The sequence below is a fragment of the Astatotilapia calliptera genome, chromosome 10, assembly GCF_964374335.1.
Source record: "Astatotilapia calliptera chromosome 10, fAstCal68.1, whole genome shotgun sequence".
Classification (NCBI taxonomy): Eukaryota; Metazoa; Chordata; class Actinopteri; order Cichliformes; family Cichlidae; genus Astatotilapia; species Astatotilapia calliptera.
The window spans coordinates 9918858-9942505 of record NC_137431.1 but is presented as its reverse complement, the minus strand read 5'-3'; the positions used below and the strand labels follow the sequence as shown (position 1 = coordinate 9942505).

The following is a 23648-nucleotide window of genomic DNA, read 5'->3' as shown; positions in this document are numbered from 1 at the left end:
TGTGATTTATTACTTTTACTGAAGGTTATTTGCCATACCAATACCAACTAGATTTGAAATCTTAATATAAAATGAGTAACAGTAGGTTGACATTAGGTAAGGCTGCACTTTTTGCAGCGATCTTGTATAGAAAACTATTCCGTACCTGTAAAACAGGGTCGGGGCTCCGAACCGTAAAAGCGTAAAGGGACCTCTGGCTAATACGTTGGGTTCCATGTTGGGCTCGTAGCTGAAAACTAGCTTTACTTTGTTGTCTGGGTCAACTTTGCGAGAGACAGAGAGAGGTGTTGAAAGGCTGCTCCAACGGAACTTATTGCTCCGGAGGAAAACACGAACACAGTGTACAGTCGAGTCTTAATAGCTTACTTACAACTGGGCTCGTCAGTCACTCTTTTTGGCTGCAGTGGTTATTATTATATTTACATGCTTCCATTTCCCGTTTCTGGTTGGTGCCAACTTGTACTTTTCTACTCTTTTTCTCCCTCCCTGGCTCACAGACACATAACGGGTATGGCAGGCCATTCTCCCTGCAGCACAGACTACACTGCCCATGAGGCTACATTCTTTAGGGCTATGCCTGTAACACTCTGCCTATTGCCTTCATATGAAATAATTTTTGTGAATAATTTTTAAAAATATTTCTTCACGTCATTCTGCAGGCCGCAAGTAGAGGTGACATGGGCCGCGAAATTGAGACACAGACATCAGAGCCTCTTAATGCGTGTTTTGTTTGGGTTTCCACCGGCATGGAAACTAAAAATAGAGAGGGCATAGCCTAGCATTTGAAACAGGGAAATACAGCCCTGTAATCCGTTCATTTCATCAAAGTAACTGTATTCTAAATACCACCTTTTAAAACGGTAACAGAATACAGTTACTCATATTTTGTAACGGCGGTACATGTATTCCGTTACTCCCAAACACTGATCATCACTATAGTGGAATTAATCACAGTAATTATTTGTGGGTGACATACCACTTACTGTGTCAGTCCAAGGAGAGTTGACATATGAAATAGCAATTTTTTTAAATTATTTCACATGGTTTTACTCCTCTGTTGCTTAAGGTTTATATGATGTTAATTAAAATGCATATCCCATCACACAATCTCATTTTCTCTTCTTGTGTTTCCTAATCTACCTCACCTTACAATCACAAACCAGGATGGTGCGCAACATAAACTGAATAAACTGAGTAATATCTGTAAATCAAAAACCAAAAAACGAATTAACAACCTACCTACCAAATACAAAAATATGACCTAAAGTACATTTGACGACATGTTCATAATAGCTAATGTCGCAGATATCATGAACTAATTGTGATTAGGCATTTTCTTTAGAAAGTGGAGTTTCTTTTCAGTTTCTTTAGCTGTGTCTGACAAAGTGAAGCAGGCTAATAGGTTTCAAAAAGTAGCACATCATGCCACAATCTAAAGGAACTCAACAAACAGGTAAGGAACAATGCTTTTTATATCTATCAGCTTAGAAAGAGTTAAAAAAATTTATTTCTAAGGCTTTGGAAGAAAATCACAGTGATGGCAAAAACATGGAACTTTTCAGGAATGACTAGATTACCAAAATGACTTCAAGAGGCCATCACCTACTCATCCAGGAGGCCAGAAAGAACCCACAACAACTTCTAAAGAACCCCAGGTCTCACTTGCTTCAGTTAAGGTAAGAATTTTTGACTCCACAATAAAAAAGAGACTGGAAAAATGCACCCATAGGAAGAGAGTTCCAGATATCAATGCTGACCAAAAAGAAACAAAGTCCCGTGATCCCAAAGACTTTTGCGCAAACATCTGTGGACTGATGAGACAGAGGTTGAACTTTTTGGAAGATCTCTCTTCCAGTAAACTTTTTTTTAAACTAACACAGCATTTCATAAAAGGAACAGTCACACATGCTGCTGGTGGTGTGATGGCCCATGGCTGCTTTGCTGCTTCAGGGCCTGGACAACTTGCCATAATTGATTGAACCATGAATTTTGCTGTCTACCAGAAAATCCTGAAGAAGAATGTCCAACAATCAGTTTTGTGCTCTGAAACTCTATTTGGGTTTTAGAGCAGGAGAATGACTCAAAACACATCAACAAGTCCACTTCTGAACGGTTAAAAACATGAACAAAATGACCAAACAAAGTTGGTTGGACTCATATGTAATTGCGATCCTTCGTGAGCATAATTACATGAGCATAAAATGAGCATAAACTTTCATACTTGAAAAACCTCCAATGTGGCTGACTTCCCTTTCTTCAAATTTTGCAAAGCAGAGTGGACTAAAGTTCCTCCCCTGCAATGTGACTTTCAGTTAGTAGGTTTAAGCAACTACTTTTTCTCTCATGGCCAGGTAAGTTTGGATACCTTCTTTTTTTTTCATTAAGAAATTAAGTCATTTTAAAAACTGCATTTTTTATTTACTTGTGTTATCTCTGTCTAATTTTAACATTTGTTTGATGATCTGAAATGTATAAGTGTGAAATATATGCAAAAAACTAAATAGGAATTCGGGCAAATACTTTTTCAGAGGACTGTATGTCATATAACTTGAACTTCTTGAGCACTGGGGAAACATTCAGGATTTTGTGTTTTCTGTATTTTCAGACAAAAGCTGAAAAAAGGACAAGTTCACATCATTGTTTTATTTCCATCCTCTCCTCTTGTCTTCTCTTGTATTTTTGTTTGTTCTACATGGTTTTTTTTTTCTAATTTCCCGTTTTATGTTGACATAGTATTCTGTTGTGTGTAGTTTGAGCTTTGCTTTGTTCATTTCCCTCCATTGTCCTTGCCTGTCATGAATTCTTTTTACCAACGGTCAGCTCATTCCGTTGTCTCAGTGTGTAATTAGCTCCCTCTCAGTGTCTGTATAGTCCTGTGTTTCCTTTTATAAGGTCCTGTTCCCTGGTTGTTTCCACTGGGTAATGTCATCATTCTTTTCCACCTTGTAGATTGTCTAATGGTTGGACTTTTGATTTCATTAATAAAGGCTACTGTCTGTATGCATGTTGCATCCTACCCTTGTCTTCAGCATTGGAGTTGTCATCTCACATTAAGAAACATACATTTCAAGGACAAAGTTTGTTAACTTTTGAAAAAAGATGCAAAAAATGTGGGTAAATGTCATGGTGTGTACAGTGGCCAGATTTAGCCATATATATTCTTCATGAGGTGATAACGATTGTCTCCTTAAAACTGGAAAGTGGAATAAATATTGTCAGTATTGTGTTAGTAAATGAACTACTACCTTATTTCTTGTCGCTTAATGAACAGCAATATTTATTTGAAGAGAGTAGTTAAAGTGACATATTTGTTCCATATTTAACTTACAGAATAGAGCTGGACAATATGACTAAACTCTAGAACATATAAACAGTAAAATGATTGTTTTTGTTTTTTTTAAATATGTTTTTTTTTTTAATATAAATGTTATTTTTTTACTTGACCTTACTTAAATGGACTTTCAACATTTGTTTGGCTACATATGACCGGTTTAACATTTTAGGTAACTGGCTGCCTAGTTCCCAAAAAGTTCAGCTCTGTTCATCTGGACAAAACTTTTTTCAGTGGGAGAAATGTTTTGTCACTCATTCAAGCGACTTCTTCAGTCTAGTTCTGGACTGATAACAGTTTGGTTGGCTTGTAGTTGGATATCACTGACTGTTGTAGTCACTGTGGTTTCAAGCAGCCCAGGTATTTCAAATTACAATATATGAATTAACATCAGTAAGCGAGTCACATATTGTATTTTGGCAGACTGGCATGTTGTCCAGCTCTACACCATAAGTTGGCCAGGGTCAGGGGAACAGAGGAGTAGATAGAATTAATTCAGTGAAGAGAAACAATAAATGAAACCAGTCCGTGAACAAACTTTCATCATCCCAGTGGGAGGACAAAGCAGTCATGGTGTTAAGTAAAACCTCCTACAGGTGAATCTGCATGCAATTCTCTCAGTACACACAACAGATAGTTCAGATCTGAATGAAAACAGCTGAAATGTACGCAACTGAATGCACAATCACAATCAACAATCAGCATGATGAAATGATCAGCAAGACTCAAAAAACGTGTTTTCTGTAGGACTGAAAATTCATATAGCAATGACTTAGAATAAAATTATGTGATTGTGCTTTTTTAACCAAAGTAGGACAAATAATACAAAGACAACATATACATCACTTAGAAAACATTAACACTGTTATATAAAATTTGAATTTGAAGCACTTCTGTGGCAGTAAACAATTTACAAGATGGCAGGTAATGACTGTATATCAATTATAGCAAAGTAACAAGACAACTGACAAACAAAGATCATACTGGACCGCATCAAGCAGTCATTGTGGACAATACTTTTGTAGACACTCACAACCGCCATCAAATGTGCATTTATATTACTAGAGCCAGCCTCCAACAGGTCAGTGTCCTGGAGTCTGGTCAGCAAAAGAAAGCAAACAATAAACAGTGCATCAAATAAAAGTCTAGTTACTTAAAGATGAGAGCACTTTTTTCCTTTTTTTCCAACACTTAATGAGAAATCTGACTTTTAAAAAAACTTATATTGTGCAGTATTTTTGGAGTCTTTTCCACTTTTTTAAAGGTTGTAGTCCTTTCTCTGAAGCAACAATAGGATATTCCTGTTGAGCTCACATTGCTTCTTAGCTTTTCAGGAACTGTGGAAACAAAACAGCATTAGTCTCATTCCTCTTTTTGTTTTTCCTACACACACATGAATATATATATATATATATATATATATATATATATATATATACACACACACACACGCAAAGTGTTAGCTACACATTTTCATGTACCTCTTCCACCTGTCCCAAAGGTGCCACCTGTCCACCCTGTTTAGTCCTTGAGTCTCCAGATGATGCAAATTTGGATGAATTAGACTCATTTGGCACTGTCTGAGTTTGTCCTGATGGGAAAGAGGGACGACTGTACAGAAGAATGTCCCCAAATTCTTGAAAAAGAGAAAATCAATCAATTAAAGAGTCAGTCAATTAATTAATTAATCACACATCCAATGGCCTAAAATGATAAGAGACAAAAAAGATCACATAAAATAATAAAATGCAAAAAATCTCCATTATAATTTGGGTGTAAATTTAAGTTTCAAAATGAGCAACATTATCCATATAGTACCAGAGTGCTGTCGGTTTTTGCTGCTCCCTTTTCCTGCTAATGGAATCTTGTGATTCTCCTGGCTCTCTCTTTCCTCAACTGTAGCCTCTTTGACCCTGTGAGTCCCAGTGCTGCCTCGTCTACCCCGGGCCTCCCCAGGGCCCATCCGAGGCAGCGTGGCCCCCCTCACTTTATAGTCACCATGGGACATCTGGCTGGTGAAATCCAGAGGCATACAAGTGTCTGTGGAAAGAGCAGTGCACAGAATTTTAAATATTGCAATCATTAAGAGACACAGTATGCAACAGCAAAACTTATCCGTGGGTCTTTCTTTACCATCACTGAAGACGTCTTTGGGTTGGTAACCCTGTGGAGCAGATTGGTTCTGTTTATGGCGCCTGGGCCTTTTATGTGTTATTGCAGGACTCATGTTGCTATCTGTGGACATGGGACTGCTGGGTCGCTGCTGTCGCCGCCCTAAATCATCCCATGGACATAGATAGCACAGATTAACATATAACATATGGTAAGCTTACAGTTATTATTGTAATTGTAAAAGCACTTTGAGGGCCCCGAAAAGCGCTCTATAAATGCAATCCATTATTATTATAATTGGAAGAGAATTTGACTTTTGTTTTTGTCTCTATGATAATAATAATAATAGTTATGCCAAAACACCTCCACCAGCTTCTTTCTGTGAGTAATACAGCTCTACATTTTCTGCAAAAGTTGAACAGTTTGGCTATTTCAAATGTTCTTTAATGAGGTCTAAGGTTGTCAGTCATCCAGGTTAGGGTGGTGCTTGGATTTTTTTGGGACTTCTTTTTTGCTAGTGAAACCAAAAAGATCAAAATACTTAAAATAAACCCTTTCATATAGAATTATGTTAGTTTGTCTAATTTTGAGCCTTTAAAAATAATGGGCTACATATAAAAGTTAGTGAAATACTGCATGAATTGCACGTTGACACACACACACACACACGTAAATACCAGATTATTTTTCATTTAAATAAGCCAGAGATTGCTGCCACTTCTCCTCAGCTTGAGCTTTGAGGATTTTGATAGTTAGTATGGCTAGTATGTGTGTCTTAATCTAAATATTTATGGACTGAACTGTATTAACTCCCCATATGCTTCCTCACCTGACTCCTCTGGGTATCTGCACATGCGCAGGCCAACAATATCCCGCGATGAGGCTACTGCCTGGTTGAAATCTCCATCTGTAAAGAAGGATCCTTCTGAAGTGCTGACCACACTGGACCTGCCTGATGAGATGTTGTCCTCAGATGCTGAGCCCCAGCTGTTAACCATAGACCCTGTGACTGATCTGTCCAGATCTCCAGTGCTGGAGGCCGGGGTCTGGTCCAGTCCATGCAGCAGCTGCTTGTGTGGGGACTGGTGGTGCAACTGGTGTTTGTGCTTCTCGTGGTTGTGGTCTTGGCTGTAATGACTTTCAGTGAGCTCTGTATCTGTTTCCTCCTCCAAATCTTCATCATTCTCTTCCTGTCCATCAGTACCAACGCAGAGCGGTATTGAGCTGTAGGTATGTGTTGGGGAAAGAGGGCGAGGGTTGCTTGTGACGTGTTGACTGTAAAACGAATTTAAAAATCTGTCAAATTCTGTCATGACAATAGTTTTATTTTAATAAATGTATGCACGTTGAATTCGGTCGTGGGTTACCTGAGATGTTCTGCTGGATTGTGTAGGCCATTAGTCAGGTCTCCCTGTGATGGTGTGATAGGTGGGTGATTATAAGATACTTCAGTAGAGGATGAGACTGGCCCTCTAACTGGTGGAGTTGGACAGCCTTCAGTTCTCTCTTCTGGATTAAAACTGATAAAAAAGAATAGCTGACATAATCAAATGGCTAAAGAAGTCCAACCATTTGCCAAAGTCCTGGCATATTAGTCACAATTCATTAGATATTAATGCAAAGCCCTCGGTGCATCATCAACACTTTCCATCAAAGAAAAATACAGAACATACAGAAGTGAACTAAAAGCACAATTTAATTGCCCAATTGTGACAGATTAAATTATCCACAACAGCAACTGGTGCCTTAAGGTCCTTGGGCAAACCAGTGGTTTGCAAAATCCATGGCAACTTTTTTTTCATTAAACATGTCATAATGTAATTCCAGTTATATAATCCTGCTCTAATAGTAAACTAACTGTCAGTCAATGCCATAAATGTGAATATTGTAATTGGTTTGGCTGTTATAATGAGACCGTGTTTTGTCCTGCGCCAGGGGGTGGGGGGTCAGTGAAGAATAACTAAAAGTAATAATATTTTTGCACAACGAAGTGCATGTTTTCTAGCAGCTTGAAATGCACTACTTTATGTAAGGCTGTGCTCAGACGTTTATATCCACTCATCATAGCCATGAATGTCATGGTAATCTGGGGCTTTTTAATTATTTCTTTAAGGTGTTCTATGCCTATGTGTATAACATACATTTTTTTACAGTTTAAAAAAAAAAAAAGATTTTTTTGCACAAATTTTAATTTATTTTGGATTTTTTCTAATCTAATCCACACTGGGCCTTATCCACAAGGGACACAATTTTGAAATGTATACATTTACGCATTTATTAAACTGTGCTAAAGGTTTTAGAATGTCTTTTAACTAGCCCAGGCCTACTAACTTTTTGTTAGTGATCATGATTGACTTCAACCCGTAGTTTCTCTTTGCCGTATTATAAACAATTTGTCTGACAGCACTCATTGGATTGACCAATATTCAGAACAATAGGAAAGTCAAAGGACCTTAGTGAAGATCTAAGAAGGAGAGAACTGTTGAGTTCAAGTTGGACAGGTACCTTGGAACCATTTCTAATAAACTGCAGATTTCCAGATTATCAGTTTAAACAATTCTATGTAAGTACAAGTTATTCAATGCGTCACCACTTTGCCAAGGGTCTGGAAGAAGGTTCAAACTGTCACACTTAGATGTGAGTAAATAAGTTAGGATGTTAAGAAGAATACAGGAACCACCAAGGCTCAAGCTTGCTATGAACAGAAAACTACTGCAACACCAGCATCACTGTCCACAACTTTTAGATGGTCTGAGAAAAAACCACCTACTCCAAAATCAGCACATTTAAGCTTGGCTGAACTTTATAGTTGTGCACTTGGAAAAGCCATATACCTTGTGGAGAAATATTTTATAGTCAGATGAGATATAGATTGAGTTAATTGGCCACAATGACAAGAGTTATGTTTGGAGAAATAAAGGTGAGGCTTTCAAACCTACGACCACTGTACTAACTGCACAGCATGGTGTTGGTGACGTCATGCTCAAGGGCTGTTTTGAATCCAGTGGTAGTGGTACATTGCACAAAGTGAATGGAATAGTGACGAAAGAGGACTACCTCTATATTTTTCAGCTTTACCTCAACTCAACAGATAGATGACTTGAACTTGGGCAAAGTTGGGTGTTCCAACACGACAATGATCCCAAATACACTTTAAAACTGGTTTTGGAGTGGATAAAGTAGGTTATAATTGAGCTTCTGGAATGGTTTTCCCAACGCCCCAACCTCGACTATGCTTAAAAGCTGGGCCTGATCAGGAAACCTATCAATTTAAATGAACTCTACCAATTCTTTGAAAGAGAATGGTCAAAATGAGTGGTCAAATATCCACCTAGAATGATGCAAAAAGCTTGTTGGTGGCTATCAAAAGCATCTGGCTGAGGGCAAATTGCTAAGGGACATTTAACCAAATATTAATTTGGATGTATGTATATACTGTATCTGACCCTGTAAATATACTATTATCCTTTTGTGGATTACAGAAAAACCCAAAATGAATTAAAATTTGTAAAGCTAATTCTTGTTTTCTTTAATCGTTAAAGATGTACGATGTACAACCTTTCCATCTTGGAAAAAGAACAGTTAAAAGAAAGATGTTGTTAGAATCCCAAAATTACCATCGCATCCATGCCCATGATGAGCCTATGTAAACTTCTAATTGCTTCCATATTGCTTTTGGCAACTGAAGGGGATATGCTAATCTGTCTATCAGCATGTGCTGTGTAGAAATACAAGTATCTTTTCCTCCTACCTTCTTTCCATGGGAAGGCTATATTCATCACAGTCCCAGGCATTAGCATGAGGAGGAGATAGGGCTTCTCCCCAGCTTACTGCATTATGTTTTGGGATCTTTGGGACCCGTATTCCCTTCTTTTGATTTTGACTCCCTGAGAAATGAAAAATAAACATCAAGATAAACAAAGTCCTGCGGTTTGCCTCATTAATATTAAACAGTACAGACTAGTTGTTGGCTTCACCTGAGGTGCTGTTGCTGCCTCTGTCTGAACTGTGGTGTGAGCCACCTGTGCTGTGATCTCGGGTCTGGTTGTAGGGGATAGCTTTAGGATGAATCATTCCTTCTCCTCCTTGCAAATGATCTGAAGACAAAGCAGCAGGAAAAATGTACCTGTATTTCTATTTTTTATATAAAAATAGTGTAAAACATATCAAGGTGGTCTTCCCTACCATTACTTTTTTGTTCAGTCAAGTTGTATTGCATCTGTGCTGCCATCTCCTTTGGTATTGGAGGCAAATTGGGGGGCTGTTTCCAGCAGGGTATATCCAGAGGCTCTGCTATTGAGCCGCCAGAGGCTGCCTTATTCTTAATGCTGGCCTGAATGAGCTGTGTGGTGGCATATGGAATAGGCTCATATGTGGCTGCTGAATCCCCTCCTGGACTTGCATAGCACAAGTTGGAGTTGTTGAATGTTTTAATCTCATTGAGTTTGTTGGAGAGATTCACATCAGTGTATATGGCTGTCTCAGACCCAAGCTGTCCCTCCTGTTTGTTTTCTGGGTGGTTTCCATAGTTGGCTATGCAGTCGGCTGAGTACGTGAAACAAAGCAGCACATGAGCATGCAAGAACACAAATTTTAGCACAGCTACAAGGTGTATGATTTTTATTACTTGAGCAATATGTATGTAAGCTTGTAACAGAGCTAAATTAAGTCTGAGTTTGTGAGACTGCACTCACCTGGTCGGCTGTATGTTGTCATGTTACTGTCACTAGTGCCATTGCCATTATTGCAGCAGTTGATGCTACAGTCCTTATGATTGGCACATGCATTTGGCCAACTGTCTGGCAGCCACAGCTGGTTTAGAGGTTCACCCATGCTGAGAAGGCCAGGTCTGCAACAAGGAGGATCACAGAGGTGTCAATCACAACCTGCCACCTTCATAAATGAGTAATGAGTGAGCATGGACTGGGTGCCTTACAGCACATTTAAAGCAAGAAGACACCTCCCCCTAGTGGTTCCACTGTGCAAGTGCATTTCTTTTATTATTTTTTATTCAACACAAAGGGACAAAAATACCTCACCTGCCAGCACTGCATACTGATTCTCCTCTTTGATATGCAACTGCAAAGAGAAAGAGGAAAACATTCAGCCTTGATGAGCTGTCAAAAAGATGAAGCGCTAAAGGCAGAAAAAAAACATGAAAGAAGTCTAAGCAAAAAAAGAAAAAGAAAAATTAAAGCAAAAAGTCTACATGCTTCTATCCATGGGGTGTATAGTTTGTGTCTGGTTTCTGCGTCTGTTAAACTGTCTAGTTTAATTTGCATGAAGACACCACAAATAATTGTCTGTTCCTTTACACATCTCAGCACAACACAACTTCACAATGGATTTAGTAACACTTGTTCGCAGTTTCTCCAGTAGTAAAATGTCATATAAAAGATATTAATCTTGTTTGAGAGATTCCATATTTTAAAAATTATAAACAAATGAACTTAACCTAAGCCAATGCACTTGGTCCAATGGGACAAGTACATTGTTGCAATGTGTCCATACAACATATGTTTCTCTCCATTGTTCTATGAAACAAATGTTATATGAATAAACATATCCAATCATTTGCCACATAAAATCTAACATGTATTAGCAGCTAAAGCACATAGTACATACCTGTAGGTGTAAAGGTGAATGAGGGAACTGAAGGAACAAACGACAAGAGAAATCAGTTTTACTCTTTTGTAACTTAGTTACTTTAGTATCTAAATTGTTAGATACTACCATAGTACATTATAACATTGCAGACCTTTGTATGCAACCTCTGCTGTGTGATGGGCATCTCCTCATGTAAAAGTTTAAGGTGTACAAGTATTTTAATAACCACATGCCACCTGTGTTAGTGCTGCCTCTGACACAAGTGCCCAGAAGAAGGTTAATAAGGGTGACAGGCGACCCAGGAGACAGGGAAGAAATATCAGCAATATTGTAGCACACATGCTAATGGCAGTTTGACAGGCCAGTGGCTCCAAGAACTGTGCTATGTTGAGGAAATGGCACTCTACAAATAAGCAATTAAAGGTCAGCCTTTGAATGTCTGCAAATGCAAATTTGTTTCTGAAGTCTTTGTGTCTGACCGTTTGATGTGATCTGCTTATCAGCCACAGAAAATATTCCTTAATATCACTGAAAGGACAATTGATGATCAGTGTGGTGGTAACATGTCATGGCTTGATCCCTTCTACAGTCCTAAAAGTCTTCAAATGTAGGCACATTTGGCCCATATAGATGTGAAATTGATATTTACATCTACTACTGTACAGTAAGGACATAGGGAAAAGGCACACACCCTTGCGGATGCCAGTGTATGTGCTGCTGAGGCCGCTTCTTTTCTTGCGGTGACGGTACAGCCACACGCTGAAAATCATGAGAACCAACCAGCAGGTGGCGCCAATGCCAGCGATAAATGCGGGCTGCTTCACCACATCTGAGATCTGGGACAATGTGTCTCTTTCCTCGCTGATATCCATCATCTGGCCTGCAGAGTCTGAGCAGTAAAAACAAAAGGAGAAGGTTCAAACATATATTGCCACACATGCATATGTACAGAAAATGCAGAAAGTATAACTGGACCCTTTAGTATGTTAAAAAAAAAAAGTTAAAGGGCCCAAAGAGAGAAAGGCATTGCTTAAACAAACATAAAAAAATGTGAATCTAACCATGAATAGATTAAGAACAGCATTATGCTCCATTCAGATTTTTCACTGAACACACAAAGGAGGCTCTGATCAACTGCATTTGGAGGTTTTCTCTAAAACATTCTGTTGCTGTGCTCAGACGTGTGGCTTTCTAATTTTAACACTGCATTTTGGCAGAACATTTACCTAACTGAAAGAAAGCAACGTCACTCTGTACTCCAGGTCCAGCACCATTGCTAGCTGCAACCACCACACTGTAGCGAATCCCCGGTGCCAGACTGGAAATGAGCACGGAGAAGGTGGAGCCATCCACTGACTGGTTTACATGGTAGCGACTCTCATTACCCAGGCACCAGATCTGTCGAGAAGAAGGTGAGATGAAGATGAGAGGGCAGTGATTGCCCGAGGGACACACTGAGCACCTTAAGTCTTACAGAGATACAATTTGCATTTTAGTTGCAATACAAGACGCAGAAGGACAAGTACAGGAGTGAGTGAGTGATAGCTGTCTTTTTTTTTTAATAACCTTGTATTCCTGAATGAGTCCAGCCTCTTCTGCATTTGGAGGAGGTTTCCAGGAAACGAGAATGGCAGTGCCATTGGCCTCAGTCTTTGTGACTGTCACTCCCTGGGGTGCTCTACTTGGGGCTAAGACAAAGAAGCACACAGTTAATAACGGAGACATTAACAGAGTCGCTGATATTGTATGATGATCATGTACAATGATATTTAAAATCACTATCTCTTTGGTATTTATAGATAGTCTAAGACAAAACTTCACCTTCTTCCAGTGTCCTGACCACCTTCACCTCACTGTCAGTTCCCTGGAACTCGTCAAAGAAGGGACGCACTTTGAACTCGTAGATGGATCCCTTCTTCAGCTGACTGATCACCACCCCGTCCTCAAGTGGGGCACGTAACTCCTGGACAATCCACTGCCCGTCTGGTTGGCCATGCTCAGCAGACGCCCTGTAGAGAACCTTGTAACCCTGGATGTACGGGGACTGCTGTTCGACCTAACAGAGATAAAAACACGTTAAGATATCAGACCACATGACAATGAGACTCTTTTTGAACACCGGAAACTAAACAAATTCAATTCAAAGGCTCACAATAATATTTGTATGTGAGTTAAACATCTAGTTTTAACAGATCTGTTAAAACTCAGTTAATTCAATGTTCCTTTAGGGTGATGCATTTTATCTTTTTATCATCTGTGGATTCTCACTGTAAATCTCAGCATGAAGTCATTTATGGTTTCCATTCAGTAAGGTTCTGGTTAAAATTAAGCCAGCATAGGACTCAGCACTTTCCATTTGAACCACAGTATTACAAAATGGGATACTTTTAAAGATTTTTGTGGAGGCATCCACACAGAAAAATGCATCAGACATTCTTATGTGCTTGGAACAAATTGGCAATGTAGCAGACCAATAAATTTGCATCTCCGTACTGTGCTTTATTCTCTGCTAATAAATGCTGGGAAACTGGGCAGTCTAGATTCTCAGTCAAGAATCCCTAAATTAAAAGGTTTGCCAGCATCAATAATCTTTATTTTAACATCCTGACCCCTTGGTTTTCATATCATTTGTTAAATCTGTCCACATGTTTAAAAAAAACAAACAAGGCAATTATTTTTTGCTGTAGTTACATTAACTTCAAGCCAGTCGCTTCGCTTACCGTCCACTGCACTCTGACAGCGGAAGACGAAAGGACAGTTGGCGTGCGCAGGTGGATAACAACATCTGCCAGTTCTCTCTGGATGTGACGATGATCCACTCCCTGCATAGTGGCAGTGCTGTCTGTGTGTACCAAAGGAAGGACAGAAGCATAAAATTTCAGTGTGTTTGTGGCTAAGCTGGCATTTAAAAGCTTAAAAACTAATGGAAAATCCAGACTGACCCTGTGTTCTGATGGAGTCAGAGATTGGACTGGGGTCACTCAGGCCATAGGAATTCACTGCTCTGACCATAAAGAGGTATACAGTTCCAGGCTTCAGGTTTCTCAGGACAAAGGTCTGCGCCTTCACATGCTCTGCCAGGGTCACCCATCTGCTGCCTAATGTGTAACTGCAGAGAGTGGCCAAAAATGACAGCACACAAACACAGGGAATATTTTGTCAAGCTTGATCCATGTTAAACAGAATGACTTCGTTAAAACACGTTTGACCCTGCAAGTCTCTAACCTGAATGCCTCAATCAGGTAAGAGGTGGGTGGTGCAGTGCCACTGGGGCCAGATTTCCATGAAACAGTGACAGAGGTACGGCTGATGTCAGTCACCTCAGGTTTAGATGGAGCACTGGGAATCAGGCTAGGGTCTGAGGGATGACCAGACTGGACAACAACTCCAAACTCTGCCAGTGAGACAGCAACAAAATCATGCAAAAGTTAACCTAGCAGGACTTTCTGTATATCTGAATAGCCTACCTTCAACTTGCAAGTACGCTGTTCGGGAAGCCTCTCCATTGGAATTAGAAGCAACGCAGGTGTAGAAACCTGTATCTCCCAGCTAAGGATGGAAGATACAGAGGAGGCAGACATTGACAGGTGGCCTTGGCTCAGTGTGAGTTCTTAGTAAGTGCTGTATTACTATCTACTACCTTAGCATAGTGAATCTTCAGCAATCCTGTTTCTGTTAGAGACATACGGGAGTCCACAGGAGACACCACCACACCATCTTTCTTCCAGTGAATGGCAGGTGTTGGAGTGCCAACACTTTGGCAACCCAGGGTTACTGTGCTGTCTACAGAAACAGTCTGATTGACCGGACCCTGTCTAATGACAGGAGGAGGGTGGTCTGACCCAGCTAGGAAAGAAAAATGGAAAAGTGAATGACTAAACCACAAAATGACATGTATTAATTATAGATATGTCTCATTGGAAATACACAGTGAAGTCAGTGTCAAAACAGCATGTGGTGTGGTATACATATACATATATATATATATACACATATATATACATATATATATATACATATATATATATATATATATGTATATATATATATGTATATGTATATGTATATATATATATATGTATATATGTATATATATATATATATGTGTATGTATATATATATATATATATATATATATGTGTATGTGTATATATATATATATATATATATATATATATATATATACATATATATATATATATATATATATATATATATATATACATATATATATATATATATACATGTATATATATATATACATATATATATATATATATACATGTATATATATATATACATATATATATATATATATATATATGTATATATATATATGTATATGTATATGTATATATATATATATGTATATATGTATATATATATATATATGTGTATGTATATATATATATATATATATATATGTGTATGTGTATATATATATATATATATATATATATATATATATATATTAGGGGTGCAACGATATTCGTATCGATATTGAACCGTTCGATACAGTGCTTTCGGTTCGGTACGCATATGTATCGAACAATACAAAATTTGTAATTTATTTTATCAACTTTCCTTCTGACGATGCTGTCTGTGTTGAGCGCTCAGTGAATCTGCGTTCGATTACTCCGCCTAGGCTAGGCGGAGTAGTCGAACGCAGATTCACTGAGCGCAGGGCAAGCTAGCGAGACAGAAGTTAAGCTCTCCTTGCAACATGGACCTCCCCCACCCTCATTCAGATCTGGCGTTTGGAATTATTTTGGTTTTCATGTGAGTATGACCCTGAAGGTAAGCGAGTCATGGACTAAAGTAAAACAGTATGTTGGATGTGCCATGCAATGCTCAATTACATGGGTGGGAACTAGTGTGTTAGCGCAGTTAGCTCGTTAACGTGTTGGCCGTCTAGCCCCATGCACGGAGCGATCGGCGGTAGCTCGTTAACGGAGATTTGCCGTGTTGTGGCGTTAAGGTCATTTCAACGAGATTAACCTGAAAGCACTAGTGGGAACACAACGAATATGACTGCACATTTACGCCGACATCATCCTAGTGCAAAGACAAGTGGAAGCAGAAAAAAAACAAGCAAGCATGCTACTAACTTTTGCCGAGTCATTTAGACAGCTATTAGCACATCATTCTCCTTATATGTTTAATATGCTGCTGAGAATATAGCCCAGAAGAAGCGGATAGTATAGCTTTTATTTTGGAAAGAGACATTTCTCTGTAATAAACTCTCTTTTCCAAAGATGAGTGATTCCTCAATCACTCATCAAGGGCTCGCAATATCGCTAGCCCGACGTCCCGGGGCTAGCGATTTTTTCAGTCGGGCTACCAAAATCTATCTCTGCCCTGCCCGTCGGGCTATTGTAGGAAGAAAAAATATATGTCAATGCTTTTGCATTCTTTCAGAAATGTAGCTGGGTAATTATGTCATTGGCATCGGTGAGCCACTGTCAATATGTGACATATTGCAATCGCGTTTGAATTTGCGCTTGTTTTTTTGCTTTCACTTTGCAATCGGGCGAACTGTGTATAGAGAGCGACAGCACTGATCTGTGAGTGATGATAATTTGTGCACCAATTCCTCTGACATCGTCTAATTAATTGTTAGCTTACTATGCAAACATGACAAGTGAAATCTCACGCAGCAAGCTTAAACATGTGAGAGGTTGATCGCGCAGAGAATCGCTGAGCTTATGTGAGTGCGTGTGTAAAAGCAGCAGGATATATATTTTAGTTCTGCTGAGCCAAATAAGACAGGTCAGGGTGAAGAAGTGACAGCCAAAGAAAAGCTTACCACAAAACGGAGAAGTTATGACAAATCAGACTATAAGGCAAAAAGAAAGTGCAGCTTTATGGTTTCATGGACAAAAGAATTTCTGTGGCTGCAATATGACGAGCTAAATAACCAGGGCTGCACATAAGTGGTCCGCAGCTGCGCATTCGCTGTCAAAATAAAAAACACGCACAAGGGTTAGGGTTAAATTTAAAAACTGTACTTTTGAGTTAAAATATATATTTATAATTTTAATAAATGACAAATTAAAAAGGCATGAACATTCTTTTTTGTATCGAAAAAATTTTGTGTATCGTTGCACCCCTAATATATATATACATATATATATATATATGGGCAGTGGCTGGGGGACAAGTGAGATCTTAGCTGACATTTTTCCCCCTCCAACCCTTTTCTGCATTTTCTTCTCTACAACAATGTCATTGCCAGTGGTATATTACAGAATTTGAGATTAGGGATTCATTTTAATAAAATGTTAAAGTTATAAAGAGAAAGAGAAAAATAAAAATAAGAACTGAGAATAGTTGAGAAAATGAAGGCCTGGGAAAAAAACAAAAGACAGATAAGATGTGGAAGATATTGAGGGGTAAATTGGTAAAGAGGGAGAACAATAAGCTTAGGTGGCTGCGCAGGCAGCGGAGGAAAAAGAAATCAACTTTTCCCCTCCAGCGGAGAGCAACTAATCGTTCATTGGGTTGTAGGTACTGCTGGAGCCGGATCCAATCATGTCGGCAAAGCCCAACTAATAACAGTCTAACTTAGATAACAGACTCTCTCGCTCTCTTACATTTGGAAAAAAAAACCCTGGATGGGAGCAGGGGCTCTAGATAAAAAATACAAAAAAAACCTCCAAAAAAGGTGATGGAAGTGTGCCTTGAAAACTGCCAGAGGTAATGTGAACCAGTTATTACCATACAAATGCACTACTCTAAATGGGGATGAGAGGCGTGTGGTAGGATGGATAGAATTTAGGGGAGGGGAGAGTGGAGAGAAAAAAAATGTGCAAGTGAGAGTGTAGAGCTGTGCAGACTGCTGGAAAAAATCCTAAAAACACCCATGAACAGCCCACCTCCTTTTTACTGAATAGACTCTCACTTTCATACTAAGGTGTCTGCAGGACACATTATTGGTATGGGCAGAATACTGTCCACGACAACTGACAGAGGTGCACTGATCCACTCAATGTGTAGATGCATTACCAGTCTGTTCAAAACTGAAGCAATTATTTTCTTTAATGTATTTACGTACATAGAACTCACACAGACGTACAAGTAGTTATTCATCACCACACAGGTGCACAATTACTTGTGTCTGCAATTACTTTTGTAGGCCTCCGAGCACATTCAAATTGCTTTTTAAGGCAATCAGCATAGTTATTTCATCATGTATAGTTTGGATGAGAGTCCCTCAGACCAATTTCTATAAAAACCTCATATACTGAACTCTAGATCTAGAGTACAATAAACCAGTCTGTGCTGTGTTGTGTTAAGGCAAACTAATGATTAATGATGATCAGTGCAGCCATCTTTATTTAGACTATTTACTGCACAATTGCAGGTTGGGAAATGTTTCTTTAAGAGAAGATTTATATAGTATTGTGCAAAAGTCTTGAGTCAAAACACATTTCTTTATATGTTGCTGGGAAAACCGGAAACACATGAAGCAATTTATTGAAACTTGCAAACATACATAATTCTAATGAGCTAAAATATTTGGCATGAGTACCTTTAGTCTTTAACACAGCCTGAACTCTCTTAGGCAAGCTTTCTTGTAATGTCTTTAAGTAGAGTCTTTACCTTACAATTTAATATATCTTACAATGACTGTTTGGCGCTATGAGCTCTTTTTCTTTGGATGAGAAAAAGCTCTTATTTGGATACTGCCTGCCTTTTGTTTTGTTTATTGCCAAGACAATCCCAAGTTCTTCTATCCAGGTATACTTTTGTTGCATTGGCAGTGTGGTATCATTGTCTTGCTGAAAAATGAAGCTGCTGCCAATCAGACACTGTCCAGATGGTTTTGCATGGTGGATCAAAATCTGATGGCACATATTCTGCATAAGTACATCCATTTTGACAAGATACTTAAACCACGACAGAGCCTCCACCATGTTTTACAGATGGCTGTAAGCACTTCCTGTTGTACTTCTCCCAAGCACCTCCTTCAAATTTGGATTCATCATTGCATCTGTTGCCTCTAATTTTTAGCATGGTTCTCATGTAATTTGTCATATCTCAGCCTCTTCTCCCTGTTTCCTTTCCTTAAGAATGGCTAGTTGACAGCCACCATTCCACTGAGATCATTTCTGGTGAGGCTTCATCCAAAAGTAGACAGATCAGCTGAAGAGCTAGATGCATCTTTCAGGTCCATTGTCAGGTCTTTGCTGGATTTTTTCCCCCATTTGTGAAAGGACCTGACTTACAGATACTGTTGCTTGAGTTAACAACAAATAAATAAAAATAAACAGATAAGTGTTAATCTGAAAATATAAAACTAATGTGGAAAAGCAACCAACATAAAATTTTTTTTTTAAAATAACTACTACTACTACAACTACTGCAGAGGTACTCCTCAAAACTACTTTAAAAATATTACAAGAAATTCTGACCCCTTGGAAGTAAATATAAAGAACTGAGGACTGGCTCAAAACTTTTGCACAGCGCTGTAAGTACAGACACTCTTTATAGACAGTCACCGCAGAAACCAACTATTCTGAGCCCAACATGTGAACAATATCTCATAAAATCCCTCTCCTGACTGAAGCCAAGGCAAACCACCACACCCATATTACTGCCGTCTGTAGCCAAAACAAAACTGTACTTTAATTTACCTGCTCAACAAAACAAGACTGCTGCCACAATGTAGTCCACTTAGCCAAAAGACAAAAGAATGAAGCTGCAAAAGAGCTACATAAAAGTCCCCTCCTTTGCCCTCCATCACCACTTCCTTTTACTCACAGTCTGTAACCTCCAGCAGCGCTTTGGTAATAACGCTGCCAGCGATGTTAAGAGCCTGGCAGCTATAAAAGCCGCCATCATTACGTTGAACATTGGTAATGGTCAAACTGCCCATCTGGGAGACGGACAGCCGGCTAAAGGGCTGCGGTGGCTGGTAGGAGAAGAGAAGACTCTAGAGGGGAGATGAAGATCACAGTTAGCCATTCATTATCTTTATTTACACTGTGCAGTGATTTAGTAGTGTGATGACAGACTAAGGGTCAGTCTCACCTCACTGCCCTCCCTCTGCCAGAAAATAGCAGGCTGCGGGTTGCCAGTAGCCTCACATTGGAAGGTGACCGTCCTGCCCACTGCCACCACCTGGTTCCTGGGACGAATGGCAAAAGCCGGGGGCACTGCAGAAGAAGAGAGGTCCTAATTACCTGTCAGCATTACACATTTTTTATCATTCTCAGCATTATAACATTAGTGTGTGTGTGTGAGAAAAGCTTTACATATTTTATTCATTTACCCACACATAACATGAATTACATACTGTAGTGGTGGATGGAATTACAGTGAAGATAGGACAGTGACAGGGACTCATGAGTTCTTGTTGCTGTCTGATGGTGGGTGAGGGATGGACGACAACTTACCAGTATTGACTACAAGGAAAAAAGACACACAAAAAAGCAGCGCAATGAATAATCAGGGTGAATACACACAATGCACACACAATTGCAATGATGCAGGGACAGTTTTAAAAGGTTTTTTTTCTACAGTTCATTGAAGGGTTATGGAACTGTAGGCACCTGATCACATGTGCAAGACTTCCAAAATAAACTGTCAAAGAGGTGCTTTGTTATTATTCTGCTTCACCTTGTGGTTGTTCTCTATCTCTTTCCCTTTCTCGCTCTGTCTCTCCGTGGCTGGTTTGTGTATTTCTGTTCATGAGCTTGCAATCATTTAGTTTCTCTGTAGTTCACATCAGGTGTCCAAAGCTACACTTTCTCCCTGTTGGTGCTCCATAAGAGACGACCTGCTTTACTTTAGGAAATGCTCTGTCTGCTTTATGTGATGGTGCTGTGTGGGTAGAGCGTGCAGACAGAAGAACAGCCTTGCTTGCCGTGATTTCACCAGACTATAATACAAGCTATTTTCACACTGCAAAATAATGCAACAGCGGACATCACATGGACACATGGTAGGTTGAGGTCTATTTAATGTTTGATTGGACTGTTTCTGACATTTGCGCTAATATGCAGAAAGACTGTAGTGTGTGTGTGAAAGCTAGTTGTTTAATTTCTTTTACTGATTTCATTGTTGGTCACGTTAAATGAAAAGATCTTACTTAGGAACTCATTGGCCCCTTCGGTACCCTGCACTGTGCACACTAGGCCAATTCAATAATCCTTCCAGTTATTCTTCATCATTGTCGTTAGTAGCATTTCAAAACTATTATTTCTCTTCTATTTTTATAAAGTGTGATGTATGATGTATGATTTTTTTTTAAATATGATTAGTGTTCTCAAAGGGATCTCAAGTGACACAGGTTACCCCCCACAATGTCTCGTTAAAGAAATGGAAGAAAAGCACAGATGTTAAAGAGTAAAGCAGGCTGTCTATCCCCAGTTATGTGCAGCAGACTTATTGGCTGTGACGTGTGAAAAACACATGTAATTGCCAGTTTGAGTCAGAGCCAGCCAGCCTAGAGGCATAGTTTAACAGACGTACAATTGGTTAATGAGGACATAAAACTCATAAAGGGTGAGATGCGGATGAAGCATTGTGTCTGGATAGAGGGGAAAAGTAGGAGCTACTGTAAAATTTCCACACTAACAAACATGCATTTGTAGATGGGAAACACTGGAAATCTTAAGATGTCAAAGCTAGATTTATAGTGCAATGAATTGCTTGCTAACCAGCTGCTTTTGGAACTACAGTGCAACACTGCTGTGGATACGGTGGTAAAGCATGGCTTAAGCACCCTCTCTATAAATAGCCATATCTATCCACATCTCTAGAGTAGAGAGAGAGAGAGAAAAGTAGAGAGAGGTAATACAGGCAGAATAAATACATATTAATTTAGTAATTCCAGAACAATGTCATACTTGGAACTTGTGCAAAATTATTATGACTAAGCTCCTTGGCTTACTACAACTGTTTATAATGGCAATTGTTTAATATCAACCAAATGTTCTAGGTCAGTAAAAATGATTCTGTGGTTAGGGTTGTGACTATGATTTGAGCCATACAGAGGTTGGGCTTTTTTTTCTTTTCTTCTTTTTTAATATGAAACATGCATTCACTAAAATAACTATCTTTTTAATCTAGTAATACAACATCAAATGCTGTATTCCTGGTCTTTTCCATTGTTTGCCAAATTTAGCTATGCCCCCCCCGATGCTCATTTTCTCAGGTTTTTGGAGGAGGAGGAAGACAATGTAATTGGAACCATGTCAGTCCCCAGCATGTAACCAGCTCGTCTTTAATTAAGTCCTACTGTCTTTGCAGTATATGTCACCAACTGCTTCTCTGTATGTGTGTATTTATGCGTACTGGTTTGCATGTGCAACCATGAGAGATATCTCACTGCCTATTTCCTGTCATTGATTTAAGAACTTAAGGGTGTCATTGTGGCATTACAGCTTAGACCAAATTAATTTAGCTCCTGCAGTCACGAACATTTCCTTCTGATGCTCATTTTAGTTTGCACAAACAAACTTTTATTATGACTTCTTAGCTGTTGTTATATGACCCTCAGGCCTTAAGACAAACACACCCTAGAAACAATTATTCGGTACAAGAAGGCACAATGATGAAAGCGTGGTCATGCTGAACGCCCGGCTGTGTAAAAGTCATTTCTTGGTAAATTTGTGACACTATGACACAGGATTAGGTCTCCTGTTAGGAACAACTCTTAGGCAAACACTTCTCATCCATTAAAATGAAACCTGAGGCCTTGAAAAAAAATATGTGGACTGCATATACATGAGAAGAAGGTGCTTCGATTGTAGAGCATTAAGTGTGAAGGCTGGGTTGTACTGACCATGTACAGTGAGCGTGGCAGACGCTTCAGACTTCCCAACCATGTTCTCCACCACACATGTATAAGAGCCTTCGTCTGCAGAGGTCACTTGGCGAACAATCAAGGTATGGTCCTCTAGGATTTCAAATCTGCTGGCAGGACAGACATGCACACACACACATGCCCAAGAGATGAAAGAACAAGTGGAAACACCATGTTTGCATGGTCAGTTACTGAATGTAGAGGGTTTTTGTGTGTTACCTGCCCTTAGGCAGGTCAGAATCATCTCTCCTCCAGCGGACAGTGGGAACAGGGTCTCCTTGGACAACACAGCTGAACTCCACACTCTCCTCTGCCAGCACCACTACACTGCTGGGCCGCTTCACAAAGGTCGGACGCTCTATATGGCAGCACAGTAGTAAGAGGAACAAACATCATTACAGGATCAAATTCATCGTGTTTGTGGGCTCAGAAGGTATGAGTATTGAAAAGCTGACAAAAATGGAAAGACGTCTTGGATCATATCAAATCCTTTGAAGCAGGGATCAGTCGGCACTCAGACTGATTTAATCTACTCATCAAAGGCTCACCCAAGTAAATCCACTTGCTGCAATTGTTCACCTATTATAAATATGGTTGAGAGTTTATTACTGAGTACTCTGTGTGGGAAACAGCGTGTTCGAACAGCTGAAGCGTCAGAAGTCAGATTGTTATTCTATTCTCCTCTGCATCATATCATGGCTGGACTGAGGACTATGCACACCAACAGAACATCAATACATCAAGTTTTGCAAAAGTTAAAAATTGCAAAGCAACTTGTTTGAGATA

At 39.3% G+C, this 23648-nt stretch overlaps 1 protein-coding gene across 3 annotated transcripts in view; it reads right to left on the bottom strand.

Annotated features, from left to right (window-relative positions):
• Positions 1–3249: 3249 nt before the first annotated feature.
• LOC113030239 (roundabout homolog 1-like) overlaps positions 3250–23648 on the bottom strand; it is an 84332-nt gene continuing 63933 nt past the window's right edge. The window contains exons 5-29 of one of the 3 annotated variants that reach the window (XM_080307015.1): positions 23082–23220; positions 22842–22972; positions 20084–20208; positions 19814–19985; positions 14691–14896; positions 14518–14599; positions 14276–14444; positions 13993–14159; positions 13771–13892; positions 12872–13106; positions 12617–12738; positions 12277–12448; positions 11742–11939; positions 11069–11095; positions 10483–10522; positions 10138–10292; positions 9629–9988; positions 9421–9540; positions 9195–9330; positions 6811–6963; positions 6273–6667; positions 5465–5605; positions 5150–5371; positions 4813–4967; positions 3250–4668 (exon numbers count right to left, since the gene is read on the bottom strand). In XM_080307015.1, the coding sequence (XP_080163141.1) occupies positions 4654–4668; positions 4813–4967; positions 5150–5371; positions 5465–5605; positions 6273–6667; positions 6811–6963; positions 9195–9330; positions 9421–9540; positions 9629–9988; positions 10138–10292; positions 10483–10522; positions 11069–11095; positions 11742–11939; positions 12277–12448; positions 12617–12738; positions 12872–13106; positions 13771–13892; positions 13993–14159; positions 14276–14444; positions 14518–14599; positions 14691–14896; positions 19814–19985; positions 20084–20208; positions 22842–22972; positions 23082–23220 (3959 nt within the window). In that variant the 3' untranslated portion in view covers positions 3250–4653. Of the gene's footprint in view, positions 4669–4812; positions 4968–5149; positions 5372–5464; positions 5606–6272; positions 6719–6810; positions 6964–9194; positions 9331–9420; positions 9541–9628; positions 9989–10137; positions 10293–10482; positions 10523–11068; positions 11096–11741; positions 11940–12276; positions 12449–12616; positions 12739–12871; positions 13107–13770; positions 13893–13992; positions 14160–14275; positions 14445–14517; positions 14600–14690; positions 14897–19813; positions 19986–20083; positions 20209–22841; positions 22973–23081; positions 23221–23648 lie in introns of all 3 variants that reach the window. The other 2 variants (XM_080307013.1, XM_080307014.1) reach the window with 2 other exon arrangements.